At 37.4% G+C, this 17,596-nt stretch overlaps 1 protein-coding gene across 8 annotated transcripts in view; it reads left to right on the top strand.

Moving 5' to 3' along the window:
- The window catches only part of RAPGEF6 (Rap guanine nucleotide exchange factor 6), a 229,205-nt gene extending 216,943 nt beyond the window's left edge, over positions 1–12,262 (top strand). For 4 of the 8 annotated variants that reach the window (XM_036846996.1, XM_036846991.1, XM_036846992.1 and 1 more), the window contains 5 exons: positions 842–952; positions 3,459–3,687; positions 5,267–5,769; positions 7,863–8,177; positions 8,809–12,262. In XM_036846996.1, the coding sequence (XP_036702891.1) occupies positions 842–952; positions 3,459–3,687; positions 5,267–5,769; positions 7,863–8,177; positions 8,809–8,834 (1,184 nt within the window). In that variant the 3' untranslated portion in view covers positions 8,835–12,262. Of the gene's footprint in view, positions 1–841; positions 1,324–3,458; positions 3,688–5,266; positions 5,770–7,862; positions 8,178–8,808 lie in introns of those variants that run through there. The other 4 variants (XM_036846995.1, XM_036846993.1, XM_036846998.1 and 1 more) reach the window with 3 other exon arrangements.
- The last annotated feature ends 5,334 nt before the right edge of the window (positions 12,263–17,596 follow it).

Genomic DNA, 17,596 nt, shown 5'->3' with positions numbered 1-17,596 from the left:
TCTTTTCTCTATTGTGTCTTTCAGTATGTGGCCAACAGTTGACCATGATGTTTATAGATTTGTGAGCCTGTCATAGTCATGATCTGAATCCTTAGAAATCTGAGAAAATTATTTTCTTCAAAACTATTTCTGCTTGTTTATTTCCATAGACAGGTTTTTGCCATTGGTCCGTGATTGAACAAAAATGTCATTAAACTAAGAGTATGTTATTAGAATGTGTTTCTGGTTCTTGCTATACTTTGGAATAGTTCTTTGTTTTCTAACAGTTAAGAAAATAAGCCTACGTTCGCGATTTTTAAAAGGAGAATTTAAACAAGAAAGAACTGAAAAAGTGAGACATCAAGAGGCCTTAACCTTTATCTTCCCCAATGCTTCAGGCAGGCAACCTCTCTGCCTTGTAGAGGAAATAGGATCAGAAATTGTGCTTTATAAATACATCTATTGTATATACTATTTATATGTCCTATCTGATTTTTGCTAAGCTTTTTCTTAGTAGAATCTGCCTGAAAATTCTAGACATAGTTACTTTTGAGAAATAATTCTGGTTATTTGATACTCTTGTCATATTTTGGCTTATGATTTTACCAGCTTGGGTTACTTTCAGCAATTTTTTATTACCAGCTTATTCTGATCAAGGTAACCTTTCTCCTGTGTTCTGTCTTGTTTATGCTATATAGTAGAATCTCCATGCATTAAAAAATATGTTGCTAGATTTCAATTTTTCAGATATTGTCAAGATGTTAGAATTTTTTAATAGTGAAATGTTATAAAACCAGGCTAATTGTGATTAATTGGAAAGAATTAATTGACCATGACAGGGTTTTTGCATCTCTCCCTCCAGTTGGCAGTATCATATCTGATCACAGCATCCTGCTGCGCCTCTCAGGGTCTTCCTCATCCCCTCCCCGTGAGTCCAGCACCAAGATCAGTGGCCACAGCTGCCCCGGAATAGGTGGGGTTTACTTGCAAAAGAAAATCCAACAGATTACCAGGAGCACAGCCAAAAGAACAGACAGGACCGAGAAGGCCACTGAGGAGAATAGAGACAGGACAAGTTGTGAGAACACAGCCAGAAAAAGAATGACATCCCCGTTTAGAAGATTTAGGGAAAGAACTCTTTCAAGGGAGAGACTAGCCAACAGCAAAAAAGAGGACGCAGATCTCAATCAAGCTACAGAAAGCTGTGAGAAAGTGAAGGATGTTGGAAGCAACATCAAAGATGAGAAAGGGAATGACATCTTCAATTCAAATAGCCGAGGCAACAGTAACACTTTAAACTGCTTCTATACGCGATTCAAGTCTAAAAGGAGAAAGACACTCTGATGAAGTTCCTTACTTAATTTTAGTGTGAAATTTGTTTTCATTTATTAATGTAAATGTAGCTTAAATTAAGTCATTTGTCAAATAAGGCTCAGACAGACAACTTATTAAAATACTATTTATGAGCATTTTATGATTAGTGTTACAGGTCCTCCAACAACAAAATCGTATCCGTTTAAAGTGCCTTATTTGTACATATGTTATTTTGCTGATGTTAGTAAACTTAATACTCTTGTTTTCTGTAGTTGGCTTTATTTCCTGCTGGTAGCAGTTGGGTCTGTGAGTGCAATAAGTAGAGGAGGCTTTTTAGGAACCAGTATTTACTTCTACATTAAATCCCCCAGTAACAATCTGATCAGAACCTTTGCCTTAGATAATTGTGTTGCTATCTTATTACTGCAACTACTTTACAAGCTAAAGTGAAGTGTTTGGAAGGCAAGAAACTGTATCTTGTCCACATAAACTTTTTTATATCATCCACTTTTCATATATACTCTGATCAGAGGAGGGAGGAGATAGTCTAACATAGCAGGTTCAGAAACATCTGGGGAACTTGTTAAAAACTTACTGTGTCCCACTGCAGACCTTGTAAATTTGAATTGCCAGAAATAGGCCCAAGAATGTGTATTTTAATAAGCCTTCCAGGTAATTCTTAGAGTTAATTATATTTGACAAGTACTGATCTAACAGACATAAGAATGAAATTATTTTTAAAACAGTAAAGCAAGTCTGTCCCCCAGGATAAAAGAACAATGACTTTTTCTTTTGAGGAAGAATTTTTTTTAGTTTATTTACCACATCCATTTTCTTGGTCCTCTTGAAAATTGACCGATCACTTCATGAAGGGCACTGAGAAATAGCAGTGATCCCAAGATCAGAGAACTGGGGTAGGAGTCAAGAGACTGACTTGCCTTGGCTTGTCCTGTGCCTGGCACAAAAGCCAAATGCAGATCACACATTTTCTGAGTCTTAAGTTTTGTTTTTGAAATAGTTAATGACACTAATTAATAAAGTTATTATTCAACAATTTTTTTGTAATAACTTGAGCTATATGTGAGTGTAAAGCCTATAGTTCTTCTTGAGATTTCTAGGAATGGACCCAAAGGTCATGCACCTAATCAACCTCATTCTTCTCTCAGTGAACAAGAAGATAATTGTTTACTTCTTTGAGACCTACTCCTTGCTGGGATTACTACAGCATTTTCTTTATTTCTCAACAAAAGAAGTTTGGTTATTTTTCTAACAGTTACCAAAACAGACGATTGTGTACATTAACTATCATGCTGCAGATTTGTTTTTGGAACCTTCCACCTTACTCCATCTCCACCCCTTCATTCCAGAGAATGCTAAAGAAAATCTCTCTAGCTATATCTGCTGTGCAGTAAGTCATAGAGCAATTTAAAACAGGTAGATGCTGGGTTTTTTCATGTTACATTCTTGTAAATCTGTCAGTTCAGCTGTTTAATGTAATATTCTGCTAAATTGGTGAAGAAAAAGGAAACTAGGTATAAGAGTAAGTCCAAATCTAAAACAATTTATTTAAAAATACTAAAACAATGGCTTTTAACTTGGGGCAAGACTTCTTAGGTGACAAAAGCAAAATATCTAGGGTATTTGCAGTTTGAAAAAACAAAAATAAAATTCTTTCCCTTGAGTCCTGACTCCCCTTACATACCCCTGCCTCGAGGTGGTATTTTGGACACTCAGGTCAGGCCTTGAAATATTTATATTAATCAAAGGGGAGGGGACATAGGGTTAAAAAGAAGTTGAGAAGTTCAAGATGTCTACTTTTTAATGTTTTGTAATATATTTAATGCCTCTTGTTTTATTAAATGCTTGTAGCTATGTGAGAGCCTAGGGCAGATTTACCTTTGAACTAGTTTTCTCAGTAATACTGGGTTTTGACTTTCTATTTCTTGAATTTGGAATTAGATTGGTGCCGTGTGGGTAGGTAGGTGAATGGATATGTAAAGGAACATGTACAGAAAATCGGCACCATTACATCTACATAGATGGAAATTGACATTGATACTCACTTTATGTTTTGTTCTTTTTATATTTTTCTTTGTCCTCTCCCTGACCCTCCCCACTCCCGTTCCCTTGTTTTGTAGTTTGATCAATTGTCTTCTCTCATTCAGGTTATACACTTATACCATCAGCTAAATCTGACAACTTGTCTGACTCCAGCCATAGTGAGATTTCTTCACGGTCCAGCATTGTGAGCAATTGCTCTGTTGACTCCATGTCTGCAGCTCTACAGGATGAACGGTGTTCCTCCCAGGCTGTGGCAGTCCCTGAATCCACTGGAGCATTTGAAAAGACAGAGCACTCCTCAGGGATAGGAGACCATAGTCAGCCTGGCCCTGGGTAAACATCCTTGCCTGGGTTCACATCACAAAACCCTAGCCGAGTGGCCACCGCAAGCAGTGCTCCCTAATTTGAACCTCAAACCACCCCCACCAAAGGGGTAGTTGAAAGAACAGGAGAACCAAGCATGTATTCTCTATACTGAATATGCAAATAAGTACTATTTTGAAAGATATATGGGTGCTCATTTTTTAAGTGTTACTGGATTCAAGTAACTTACATCATGTATCTTTTCGATCAATAAGAACTCAAAGTGAAGATGCTATTGGTAGGTGGGAAGTAGTTCTTGCATTCTGGCTGTAAGGTTAGAGATTGCTCAAAAAGCGTGTGTAATGGGAAGTACCCTCAGTGCTATAAACGTTGTAGACAGATTGGGAGAGTAGGACTAGTCCTTGATCCTTACTCTCTCTCTCAAAGTATGATTTGGAGAGTAAGAATTATCAGCTAGCAAAAAGTCAATTTAAAAAAAAAAGTTAACTCTAAATTTCTATTTAGAATCAAACAAAATGGAAATCTTCAGAAAGCACTGAGAAAGTTGATTCTAAACTGATACTGTTAAATCTGGTACACTTTAATATGAAAAATTTAAGATATAGTGAAGTATTATCATCGTACTTATAAAGGTTTCTAAACTATGGTTCTCTAGACCAGGAGTCAGCAAACTGTTTCTGTAAAAGTTAGATAGTAAATACTGTAGACGTAGCTGGCTGTAAACTCTCTGTTGCAATTGCTCAACCCTGCTATTGTTGCCTCAGAACAGCCTTAGACAATTTGTAAACAAATGGGCATGCTGTGTCCCAATAAAACTTTATTTACAAAAACAGGTAGAGGGCTGGATTTGCCCTTGGGCTCTAGTTTGCTGATCCCTGCTCTATGTGCTCTGTACTATAAATCAGGGAGTCACAAACCTTTTGGGGGGTGGGCAGGTAAAGGCCCATTTAAAGGAGTACATATTTTAGGCTTTGCAGGCTGCATATGGTCTCTGTCTCAAAATCTTTGGAGTATTTTGTTCCATTTTGTTTAAACCCTTTAAAACGTAAAAACCATGCTTTGCTCAAGACCATAAAAAAACAGGCTGTTGGCTTGATTTGGTCCATGAAACTAAGTTTGAGAACCCTTGCTATAAACGATAGAATTCATTTAGTAGTAGGTAACTGGGGAAGTTGCTGTTTCCTTGGTACCTCAGAGACACTGAAAAATAAAACATGGTTCCTGTAATTGAGGATTCTTAATTCTGTGTGCATGGAGAGAATCTAGTGTTGCATTATGTTGACCAAGAATGAAAATGTATACTTAATTTTATTCATTTCAAACCTCATCTTTCATAATAATTCAAGAAAAATTCTGAGGAAACCTTGTTAAGTATTTGAGTTTCTTCAGTGTATGTTTCGAGCTAAGTATTAACATTAATGTTAATGATTGATTACAGTGTCATTTTTTTCCACAAGGTTATGTTGGCATTAAACACTTGTGATGCATGTTCTATAGTCTCTTGTAGGCAGTAATACTTGCAATGGACTGAAGAAAATTTTTCCATTAAGCCAGTAAATTACTTTTAATTGTGTATCTCCAATTTTAGGTGGACACTCTCAAAGCCATCACTAATCAAGAATTTAGCTGTCTCATCTTCTATGAGCAATGACGAGATTTCTCACGAGCATATCATTATAGAAGCAGCTGATAGTGGTCGTGGAAGTTGGACTTCCTGTTCAAGCAGCTCCCATGACAACTTCCAAAGCCTTCCAAACCCAAAAGGCTGGGATTTTTTGAACTCTTATCGACATACCCATTTGGATGGTCCCATAGCTGAAGTTGAACCCACTGACTGTGAGCCCTGTACCTGTCCTAAAGGCTGCTCTCGAACTTGTGGTCAGTGTAAAGGAAGCCTAGAGACTAATCAGATGAGGCAGAGTTGGGCTTCTTCTAGTTCTCTGTCTGATACATACGAACCAAACTATGGGACAGTTAAACGGAGAGTGTTGGAGAGCACCCCAGCTGAGTCAGCTGAAGGCTTGGACCACAAGGACGGCATCGACCCCGTTTATAAAACTGTTACTTCGAGTACAGAAAAGGGCTTGATTGGTAAGTTGTGTGTTCTTTGTCATATCTGTGGCATTTAGAATTTAAGTGGTAAAGTGACCTTGGCCCAGAATTTTATTCTTGGAAAATTCCCTTCTCTTACTCTAATCTCTCTTTCCTCCCTCCACATGCAAATTATGTTCAAAAAGTTCATGATTTCTCAAAGGCTTTAGGGCAGATATTCAAGCCATTTAAAATGAAAAAGCTGACATGCAGGAATTTAATAAGGGGGACAGGTTTATATGTCTTGTTTTGCTTTTGAGATCTTTTTGGTTTTATTAAAATATTATTGCATTACTGTGCAGTAGTAGTAAAGGGATTATTCTCTTTGCCACCTCATAAATTGTTTGGACCCTACTTGCTTTGCATACATGGTAGAAACTTTGAATCTGATACTGCTTTTAAGTAGTACAAGTGGTGGAAAAAGTGTGATGAAGAAGTCCAAAACAGGGACTTCCCTGGCAGTCCAGTGGTTAAGACTCTGTGCTTCCACTGCAGGGGGCACGGGTTTCATCCCTGGTCAGGGAACTAAGATCCCACATGCTACGCGATGCAGCCAAAAAAAAAAGAAGACCCAAACATTTTTCATTATACCCTCCTAGCACATATCATGGGTGTGCCAGCTTCTGTTTGTGGATTCCATTCTAACCATGCACAGCTTTCTTGGTGTATTCTTTTAGTATTTGGCCGTCAAATACATTTTTTTCCTTATTCTTGAGTTTATATAAGTACTTAGATATAATAGCACCTGTGGTTTTTTTCTTATGTGGAGTGACTGTACTTTGAATCAATATTATCATAATCAACTCTTTATACTATATTCGTGATGTCAATTTAAACTACTAAAAATATGAAAGACACGTGCTTTTTTTAGCATATTTATTTTTTACTTGTCAAATTTCATTATAGGTTGGACTTTTTTAGTTCATTCAGTTTTCTCCAAGGATTTTTTATTAAAGCCTTTTAGGTAACTGTTATATGGATATACAAGCATGTGTGTGCAAGGATGTAAAATCTTTCTCTTCTTATCCATTTGGGAAAATAGATTAAAAAAAATTTTTTTTGTTCATTTCTAGCTGACTCTGGGCAAATCACTTACATTCGTCATTCTTGTCTTCTTTTCACAACCTCTCCACCCCCTCCCCACTCCATTCTCCTCAGATGGGAATGGAAATCCTTTCTGACCTTGATACTACATGCAGATTTTACTGGTAGAGTTGTAGAAATTTCAGCATCGGCAAACTTGATTCTCTAAGGGGAGAATTTAATGATCCTTTTTAATTTATTCTTCTTGTATATAGATAGTGTTTGTATTTTAAAAGTTACTTAATGATCAAGATACTCAGAGCCATTTGTCCTGTGAGTCTTGTGGATTGGTCTTAATTTCATGGAACTTCCTTTTTAACTTATTTCTGATGCTTTTTGAAGCTTTGCCTTAGACCCAGGGTGTACAAACTTAGGGCAAAAGATTTTAAGTCACCATTATTTTTCATGTCCACTGAAAATCAGAGGAACTTAATTTAAGATGGATTTCCTAAAATTATGGCTTTTCTTCTCACTTAATCATAGAGCAGAGGTTAGGAATAAGGTCTTTGAAGGAATTAGTTCCTCTTTAAAGTTGTTTATATGCCAGCACTGACGTGAAATAGCCCTTAAGTAGAGGGCCTAAACGTCATTTCTGTGACAATCCCCCCATTTAATAGAGTATAGATGTTCAGGGTGAATTCTTAAATGTCTCTGACTCATTCACCTTTTTTTTGGGGCTTGTATTCCTTGAGGAATTTGTCACACACTTCTGTGATTTGTGGTCTGACCTGTGAAAGGAGGAAGCTTGTCATCAGTGTCATCTCCTTCAACTGTCTCATTCTATTTAATGTTTGTAAAACCCAATGTAATTTATGTATTTTAAAAACAAGTTTAAATATCATGTTTATTAAGCTTATTAAAAGTGTTTTTAACCTGCTGCCATTGTGTTCAAATATATTCATTTTGTCAGTTTTAAAGCTCTATTTTGTCATTGTAATAAGTTTCAGTATGTTTTTTTTTCATTCCTTATATTTTTCATTAACATCTCCATTGCTTATTTTTCATGCCAGTGTACTGTGTCACCTCACCCAGGAAGGAGGATAGGTATAGGGAGCCACCTCCCACTCCTCCAGGATACATGGGGATTTCTTTAGCAGACCTAAAGGAAGGACCCCACCTACACCTAAAACCTCCAGATTATAGTGTGGCAGTGCAGAGGTCAAAGATGATGCATAACAGCCTCTCTAGACTGCCACCAGCTTCTCTCAGTAGCAACCCTGTGGCCTGTGTTCCATCGAAGATCATAACTCAGCCTCAGAGGCATAATTTGCAGCCATCCCATCCTAAACTAGCAGATGTGACTGACGCAGATAGCGAAGCAGATGGTATGTTGACAAACTACCTTAATGGCTCTTAAATGAATTGCTAAACACATTGAATGGTCTTTGCTCTGGTATTTCACATAATCAGAAATGTCTTCTTTAACTGCTTTAGAAATCTCTGTTAGAAAAAGAAATGCCTAAATACGATGGTGTGTTTTTTGTAAATGGAGGGGGCAAGCTGATTGTATTTAATAGATAGCAGCTCAGTGTAAAAGGATAATTTTAAGAGGAGGCACTTGACATTGGTAGAGTTGTGTTTTACACTAATGCATGGACACTTGAAACTCCAAGTATCAAAATGTCAAATTATCTGAAATCATGCTGTTTGATAGAGTTCCTCTTATTAGCAGAACTCTTGACCAACTTTGCAATTTTGGCAATAAATGAATTTTATCCTTTTAAACAATCTAGTAATAAAGTGGTTAAAAAGCAGTTCTGAAATTCCAGTTGATTGTTAGCCTTCAGTGTGATCAGAACTCAAAAATGTCATTACAATAAAATCTGGCCTTTGATGGGATATTTGAGAGGATTTCTTTATTGAAATTGACTAATTTTTTAAACAGATAACTGGATTGTTAGTTGATCTTCATTAATATGCTGACCTACCGCTTAACTGTGTTTCTATTATTTTCAGAAAATGAACAGGTTTCAGCAGTGTAGCCTTTGGATTGACCTGATTGAAGTCTACTGAAAGTCACGGAGGAAGGAGTGGGCAGAACCAACTCACAATTCTGCAGGCCGTTGCCAACAAATAGCTCGCTGCTCCTGCTGCTAGCCCAGAGGTTTTATTCCCTGTACTCTGAGCAATGAGATAGCCCTGAATCATGCTTCCTTTCATTTAATCCCTGCAGATGCATAGTTTCCTCAGCTATGGATGTTGTGCCTGGATACCAGTCTTCGCTTTGCACACCAGACCTGCCTTGGGACCACAGTTACTAGAACAAATTCAAACTCGAGTCCTCCCCATATATATCACTATAGATTTTCCTTTAACATGTTATTTTTAAGATAGTAGTAGTGGTAGTATTTTCAAGCCATAGCTTGGGTTAACAGACAAATTCAGAATGTCTGCCAATACCAAGGATATTTTTATGTATTTGAAAAGTAACTTATTATTTGAAGTTTTGTGGTTTTGTTTGTATTTGGGAGCTCTTGTTAATTGATGTTCATGTTTGAGGCCATAAAACTGTCTCTGATCTGACCAAACTGAAGCCATCTTTACAGGATGATATGTTTGATCTATACAGAGATGTAACCATCTATAGCACCAACGAAATGCAGGGTCTCAGTTTGAGTGGAACAGGAATCCCTTTGCTGTTGAGGTGTTAGGAAGGAGAATACTGCCATCTGCTGGTCAGGATTTGGAAGGCCAAATGAAGCTACCACAGGGTCTTAGCAGTCTCTTGGGAAAAGGAAGGGGTATGATGGGGTGTGTAGCAACTCTAATTTCCAAAGAATGAAATGTTTATCTTACATAACATGTATACCAGTTCTTTCTGAAGTGAAAGTCATTCTCTGTCTAACTGTAGCTATAAGTATAAATGCAGTAAATAGAGAATGAGTTCTAGACAGTTCTACTCTGTAGAAACCCATACCTAAAATTTTTCACAACTCAAATATGGAGTTTTTTTAAAGGACATGTTATCTTTGGCGGTATAGTCATGAAGATCAATTTAGCTTTATGAGGTGTTCTGCGGCACCCACCACCCAACCCCCATCTCACAGCACAAGGCTGTTTTTAATCTTCATAAACCCTGCAGCTCCCAGTTGGCTGCAGGTAAAGCTCATTAGCACACCAAGGTCTATAATTGGTTGAAAATTTTGTGGGGGAAAGAGGAGCTAGAATTATGGAAATGATTATTTCTCGGTTTTCACTTTAGGCCTTGAGAGGAAGGAGATATATATATTTAACAGCCTGTTGGGCGTGGCACTCTTAAGTATTTAGTTAAAATTTCAGTGACTGTTTACTGGATGAGGTAGACTTTCCGCATTTAAAAAAGATTAAGTATGATGTTTTTCTACATCTTAAGTTTAAATTTTTTCATTTGTTTTTTAGTGTAAAGGCAAGTGAAAGGTTAATAAACTTCTGTGACTACCAAAAAAAAAAAAAGCCAAAGCCATTAATGTGTACTACCCAGATCAACTTGGAGCCAAAAATAGGTTTACTTCTGAATGGTTATCCATATGTGAATTTATAGGATTTCGTTGGCTTACTACTTCCTTTTGAAAAGTTTGTTCTCATTTTTTCCTAGCTCTCTCTTCCTTCTCTCTATCATCCTCCTATTTCCTTCATTTTAAAATCGTAAATCAGTTCCAACTGGTAAATGGCAGTAGTCCATCTTTTCTATCAAAATGATAATTTCTTCATTTTAGGAAAAATAACGTGTCTGAAAAATTCCCATGGGCAAAAAACTGTAAATACGAAACTTAAGCCTTAGAAATTAACCCCAGGTATGTTAGAATGAGGCTAGTTGGCTTCATAGCTTTCTTGGCCCATTGAAATGGAAAGTAACCTGGATCAAAAATCCTGGTTTGAAAGTCACATTGTAAAGGTTTGATCTATAAACAGTGGTCCTGTGATCATAAAGTTTTCTTTCACTGATTTACACAATATTATTTTCATGTCCAGAGCAAAACAAAGTGAAAGATATTTTTGCTACAACCATCTTTTTATCCAGTTTGGGTATTTATTCTCACCATTTTTTATCCACTCCCCAGAAAAATGTGCTGTTTGCACAGTATCTGTTTTTTTAGCAGGTCTTTCAAACCAGATGGGAGCCTTCTCCATCATCGTCCTCAATGTTGTGGATAATATCTTGCACAGAGAGTCAGAGGCTTGTGGTTTTGGACTTGCACCTTGTAGCTGCCTTTGTTTCCTGTAGCTTGAAATGTGAGTGTTTGGATCAGCTGATCACATTGATCAAGAACTAAAGCCAAATGCTTTCTAGTTTGATATGTATTTATCCCTTAAAATATCGTGGCGTTTTGATCTTTATATTCTAATTTACGGTACATTCCTGCCTTCTCTTAATTTGTCATGCGACTAGAACAAGAGACGCCTTAACCTATACTTGCTCCAATTCAAAATGCCCATTTGTTTTTATTTTATAAATTTATAAGTATACTGAAGAGATCTGTGCCCTCGTTGTACCACAACTCTGAATCTGCCAGGGCTATTGAAGCAGTAAATCCTCACTGCAAACTTTTGCCAAATAATAAGTTTCAACAAAAAAAATCTCTGCATAATGAAAGATTTGGAGAATTAGTAAATCCAATATATACTTCCATAAAGGTTTATTGTAATTTAATAGAGTCTTACTTTCTCCAAATGGTTACTTGCAGTATGATATTTGGGGAGAAAAAGCCTTTAAATGGTTTTTCTTGAGGGTGATGTCGCATTGTCATCATCTGCATAACCACTTTGAGAATCTCTCCTAGGCTTGAAATGTGACAGTAATCATGGAGATATCCAAGAACAATTCTAATTTTTACAAAGTGTTTTCTCCCCTTTAAAAAGAAGGGGAGAAAGAGTTTCCTTGTATATTTAAGACTCTGATTATTATTCTGATACATACATTTCTAAAAAATGTGATATTAAAGTAGATGTATCCCTTTAGTATTACCGTAAATGCGATATAGCAAAGGGATAAATCTTCAAAAAAGTGTCACAGTACATTTTCAAATTTAAACTTGAACCCCAGTTCATCTTTAATTTCTGTTGTGCTTTTTTAAGGCTTCTTTACTTTTGATACACAGAATACAGTTGTACTTAACCTTTTAAAATTGAAACGTGAGCTGATCAGCAAAGGACAAAAACAAAACTGCACAGTCATAATAATCAAATAGCAATTATACTGCACAATTCAGTGATTGTAAAGTGTCCTGTAACAAGCAATGTTTGTCTCCTATTTTTTGATACCTCTTAAACTTATGTCTTTTAGAAAGACAGTGCCTCTGTATGCTTTTTGTATTTTTATTGAGTGTAAATATTTGTTATATTTTTGGTTAAGAGAATGTAAAAGTACCATTTATTATTATCATATCTACTAATACATTGGTGGAATCAATAAAGAATCTAATTAACCTTCTCTGTACTTTATGGCTAATGTGTGGGAGCAGGTTATACCCAGTCATTCAAGAGGACCAGTCTGGGACCTGCATTGGTGTGAAGGCATTTTTTGTTTTAAGTCTCCAGAGAAATTGGAATTGTCCAATAATTATGGTTGACATTATGGTATCTGTGAAACACCTAGCTATTGTTTTGTTTAGTTTTTTAAAAGTGTATTCGACTACAAACGAAGTTTAACAGTGGCTTAAACCCTATTGGAGTGTTTTTCTTTTATAACAGAAAAGTTTACTGGCAGACTGTTTAGGGCTGGTACGGGGATTCTACAGTTCTGTTGTGGTCTCAGGGATTCTGACGTTTACACCTGAGGGCATCAGTGCAGTGCTTCAAGAAGGAAAGGTTTGCAGGAAAGGTGCAAATGTGTATCCCTTTTATTAGCAAAACAACAGCTTTTCTAGAACTCCACTTGCATAATTCTGCTTACCTCCCACTAGTCAAAACTGTCACATGACCAGTGGCTGCAAGGAAACCTGGGAAATGAACTTTTTTAGCTGAGCAGTGGATGGCTCCAAATAAAAGTGATATTCTTTTCAGTGAAGAAGGAAAGAATGGATATTGAATGGGCAGCTAGCTCGGTCTACCACAGCATGCCTACTGCCCACTCCTTCAGGAAGTGCTTTTACATGTAAGTGCAGTAATTTATTTATTGGGATCAGATCCTAGGACCCTGGCAAAGAAGGGGGAAATTCTCCTTTAGTACTCTTTTGTAAAGTTTCCCAGTCGCTCCTCTGTATACCCAGAGAATATTACTCCCCTGCTAGGTAAGGCTTCTTCTACCTCCTCCCAGTTTACCCCCTCCCAACACACACACACCAAGGTTTCCTCAGGGCCACTCCTTCCCCTGATCTTCTCTCCACAGTTACTAGTTTATTCCTTTATTTTGAAAATATTAAACACAAGTGTAGTAGGTTGAATAATAACTACTTAAAAATATCAAGCTCTAATCCCTGGAACTTTAAAGGTTACTGAAAAGGGTCTTTGCAGATTTAATTAAGTTAAGCATTCTGAGATGAGGCAATTACTTTGGATTCTCTGGGTGGGCCCTAAATGCTATCACAAGTGTCCTTAGAGAGGCAAAGGAAGATAACACAGAGGAGAAGGCACTCTGAAGCCGGCAGAGAGTTGTAGCCGTGGGCAGCAGAATGCTAACAGCCACCAGGAACTAGAAGATACAAGGAAGAGGTCCTTCCTTAGAGCCTCCAGAGGAAGCGCCACCCTGCCAACATCTTGATTTTGGTCTTCTCGCCTGTTGTTTCAACCACCCCATTTTTGGTAATGTGTTAACAGCAGCCCTAGGAAACTTAATACATGCTACTGTTTTTATCTGACTTTGAGGACCCAGAACCTGCAATTAAAGGATATAGTGGTCCATAAGTACACCACGGGAACTGTGAGCCCTGTCTCACTACCTTCAAGAAGCATTTGTTAAACCAAGATAAGAGAGGCCCAGAGGCCTCCTCTCCAGCAGCCTGGTCAGCCTGTTGTTTTTCCAAGTGTTCACAGAAGGGACATTCCTATCATCCTTGCCACACTTGATATTTTTCATTTTTCTCATTTCAGGCGTTCTGGTGAGTATGTACTGGTATCTTTATGTGGTTTTAATTTTAATTTCTATAATTACTAATAATGCTAAGCATCTTTTCAAATACTTACTGGCCATTTGGATACTGTCTTTTATGAAGTGTCTTTTTAGGTCTTTTGTTTTTTATTTGTTGCTAGAGTATTGAAATACAATTGTTTTAGAATGACTTGTATATAACAACCTTGCTCAATTCATTTATTAATCCCAACAGGTTTTAGAATCTTCTGAATTTTCTATATTCTCCTGGAAATTTTCTCCAGGCAGTGAGCTGGGGCCATGGTGTAGGGCTCACCCTTTTTTTGTTTCTTATGCTCTCAAGGATTACTGTTCTTCAGTGCCTCGTGTCCAGGTTATTAAGTGGCATTGTTTTATACATTTTGTCTAGTTTTTCAATTGTTTCAGACAGGAGGGTAAAGTGGTAGCTTCTCCATCTTGACCAGAAGCAGAAATCCACATATAAAATTTTAATAGAAGTCTCTCAGTAAATGAGAGCATACACCCACATTCTCCCTGCCCCACCCCCAAATCAGTAAGGATATAGAAGATTGGAACAACACAACTAACACACTTAATCTAATGAACCTGTATAAAACACTGAATTAACAACTGCAAGATACACATTACTTCTAGGTAATCATGGAGCATTTATCAAAGTTAACCTATATATTGGGCCATAAAGAAACTATTAACAAATTTCAAAGGGTTGGACTCACATAGGGCTGTCTGCAACAGAATTAAATGAGAAATTAGTAACAAAAATTACAAAATTTGGAAGTTAAAGAATGTACCTCCCAGTAACCCTTTGGAAGGTAGAAATTATTTTGAACTGAATGAAAATAGGAATATCAAAACCTTTTGGATTTGATTAAAAGGGATTGTATAGCCTTAAGTGCATATATTAGAAAAGTAGAAAGGGTAAAAATGAATTAGCTAAACATTCTTCTCGAGAAACCAGAATAATAGCAAATTAAATTCAAATAGATGGAAGAAAATAATAGCAGAAATATGTAACATGTAAAAAAAAAAGGATTAACAAAGCAGTATATTCTTTTAAAAGACTAATGCTAAACTCTTGGTGAGGATGATCAAGGAAAAAGAAAAATGGCAAAACTAACCAATGTTAGAAACATAAAACAGTCATTATTATTATAGTCATTAAAGAGAAAGACACTTCGAATAATTAAAATGTGGATGAAATAAACATAGAAAAACAAAACTTACCAAAACTGTAATAAGAAGGAAAATTTAGTTGTTTTATAACTGTTAAAGAAGTTGAGTCTGTCATTTAAAAACCTTTCCATAAAGAAAATTTGTCCTGGATGACCTTATCTGTGTTATACCAAAATTTTATAGAAGTAATAACACATACTATATAACAAAATCTCAGCAGTAGTAGGGATCTGTTAAATAAGATCCTCATAAGAAAACACTAAAAATAAAGGAAATGATTGGTATATTTGACTGTCTTAAAATTAAAAACGTGTTCATCCAAAAAACACCATTTAAAAGAACAAAAGGCCATAGAGTAAAATATATGTATGTATGTATGTATGTATATATATGTAAAATATACTGTAATTTATATATCCTTCAAAGCACAGGTATCCAGAATATACAAAGTACTTCTTTCCATCAAAAGAAAAAGAGCATCCAGGGCTTCCCTGGTGGCGCAGTGGTTAAGAATCTGCCTGCCAATGCAGGGGACACGGGTTCGACCCCCAGTCTGGGAAGATCCCACATGCCGTGGAGCAGCTAAGCCCATGCGTCACAACTACTGAACCTGTGCTCTAGAGCCCGCAAACCACAACTATGGAGTCTGCGTGCTACAACTACTGAAGCCCGCGCGCCTAGAGCCCATGCTCTGCAACAAGAGAAGCCACTGCAGTGAGAAGCCTGTGCATCACCACGAAGCATAGCCCCCACTCGCTGCAACTAGAGAAAGCCCATGCGCAGCAACAAAGACCCAACACAGCCAAAAATAAATAAATAAAATAAATAAGTTTTAAAAGAAAAAAAGGAAGAAGAGCAGCCAATAGAAAAATGGGTAAAAGAATTAAAGAAGCACTTCATAAAAGAGAAACTGTCTAATAAACATGAAAAGGTGCCTAATCTCATTATTAAAAACCTCTACGTAAGTTTGGATTTGATGATGAGGGAAGTGTTAGCCATGCTGCCTTCTATTTGGAGTGTGGTGGCAGATGATCAAGGGTCAAAAGCTATCTTTTGGAAGAAACAAGAACAGGGCTAAATTTGGGGGAAGCTGTCATTTAAAAATGCACTGGAACTGCCAGATGGTGCCACGCTACAGTGTGATTCTTCTGTGATCTTTGTCTTTTTTGTTTTTTAATCTTTTTTGGAGTATAATTGCTTCACAATACCGTGTTAGTTTCTGTTGCACAGCAAAGCGAATCAGCCATATGCATACACATGTCCCCATACCCCTCCCTCTTGAGCCTCCCTCCCATCCTCCCTATCCCACCTCTCTAGGTCATCGCAAAGCACCGAGCCTATCTCCCTGTGCTATGCTGCTGCTTCCCACCAGCCAACTATTTTATGTTCAGTAGTGTATATATGTCAATGCTTCTCTCACTTTGCCCCAGCTTCCCCCTCCCACCCCATGTCCTGAAGTCCATTCTCTATGTCTGCCTCTTTATTCTTGCCCTGTACCTAGGTTCATCAGTACCTTTTTTTTTTTTTTTTAAGATTCCATATATATGCGTTAGCCTACGGATGTTTTTGTCTCTCTGACTTCACTCTACAACAGACTCTAGGTCCATCCACCTCACTACAAATAACTCGATTTTGTTTCTTTTTATGGCTGAGTAATATTTCATTGTATATATGTGCCACATCTTTATCCATTTGTCTGCTGATGGACATTTAGGTTGGTTCTGTGTCCTGGCTATTGTAAATAGTGCTTCAGTGAACATTGTGGTACATGTCTCTTTTTGAATTATGGTTTTCTCAGGGTATATGCCCAGTAGTGGGATTGCTGGGTCATATGGTAGTTCTGTTTTTAGTTTTTTAAGGAACCTCCATACTGTTCTCCACAGTGGCTGTATCAATTTACATTCCCACCAACAGTGCAAGAGGATTCCCTTTCCCACACCCTGTCCAGCATTTATTGTTTGTAGATTTTTTGATGATGGCCATTCTGACTGGTGTGAGGTGATACCTCATTGTAGTTTTTTTTTTTTTTAAAGAAATTCACGTTCTTTTATTTATTTATTTATTTATTTATGACTGTGTTGGGTCTTCGTTTCTCTGAGAGGGCTTTCTCTAATTGTGGCAAGTGGGGACCACTCTTCATCGCGGTGCGCGGGCCTCTCACCATCGCGGCCTCTCTTGTTGCGGAGCACAGGCTCCAGACGCGCAGGCTCAGTAGTTGTGGCTCACGGGCCCAGTTGCTCCGTGGCATGTGGGATCTTCCCAGACCAGGGCTCGAACCCGTGTCCCCTGCATTGGCAGGCAGATTCTCAACCACTGCGCCACCAGGGAAGCCCTCATTGTAGTTTTGATTTGCATTTCTCTAATGATTAGTGATGTTGAGCATCTTTTCATGTGTTTGTTGGCAATCTGTATATCTTTTTTGGAGAAATGTCTATTTAGGTCTTCTGCCCATTTTTGGATTGGGTTGTTTGTTTTTTTGATATTGAGCTGCATGAGCTGCTTGTATATTTTGGAGATTAATCCTTTGTCAGTTGCTTTGTTTGC

The sequence above is a fragment of the Balaenoptera musculus genome, chromosome 3 (genome assembly GCF_009873245.2).
Source record: "Balaenoptera musculus isolate JJ_BM4_2016_0621 chromosome 3, mBalMus1.pri.v3, whole genome shotgun sequence".
In the NCBI taxonomy this organism is placed as follows: Eukaryota; Metazoa; Chordata; class Mammalia; order Artiodactyla; family Balaenopteridae; genus Balaenoptera; species Balaenoptera musculus.
This window is presented reverse-complemented; position numbering and strand designations above follow the sequence as displayed.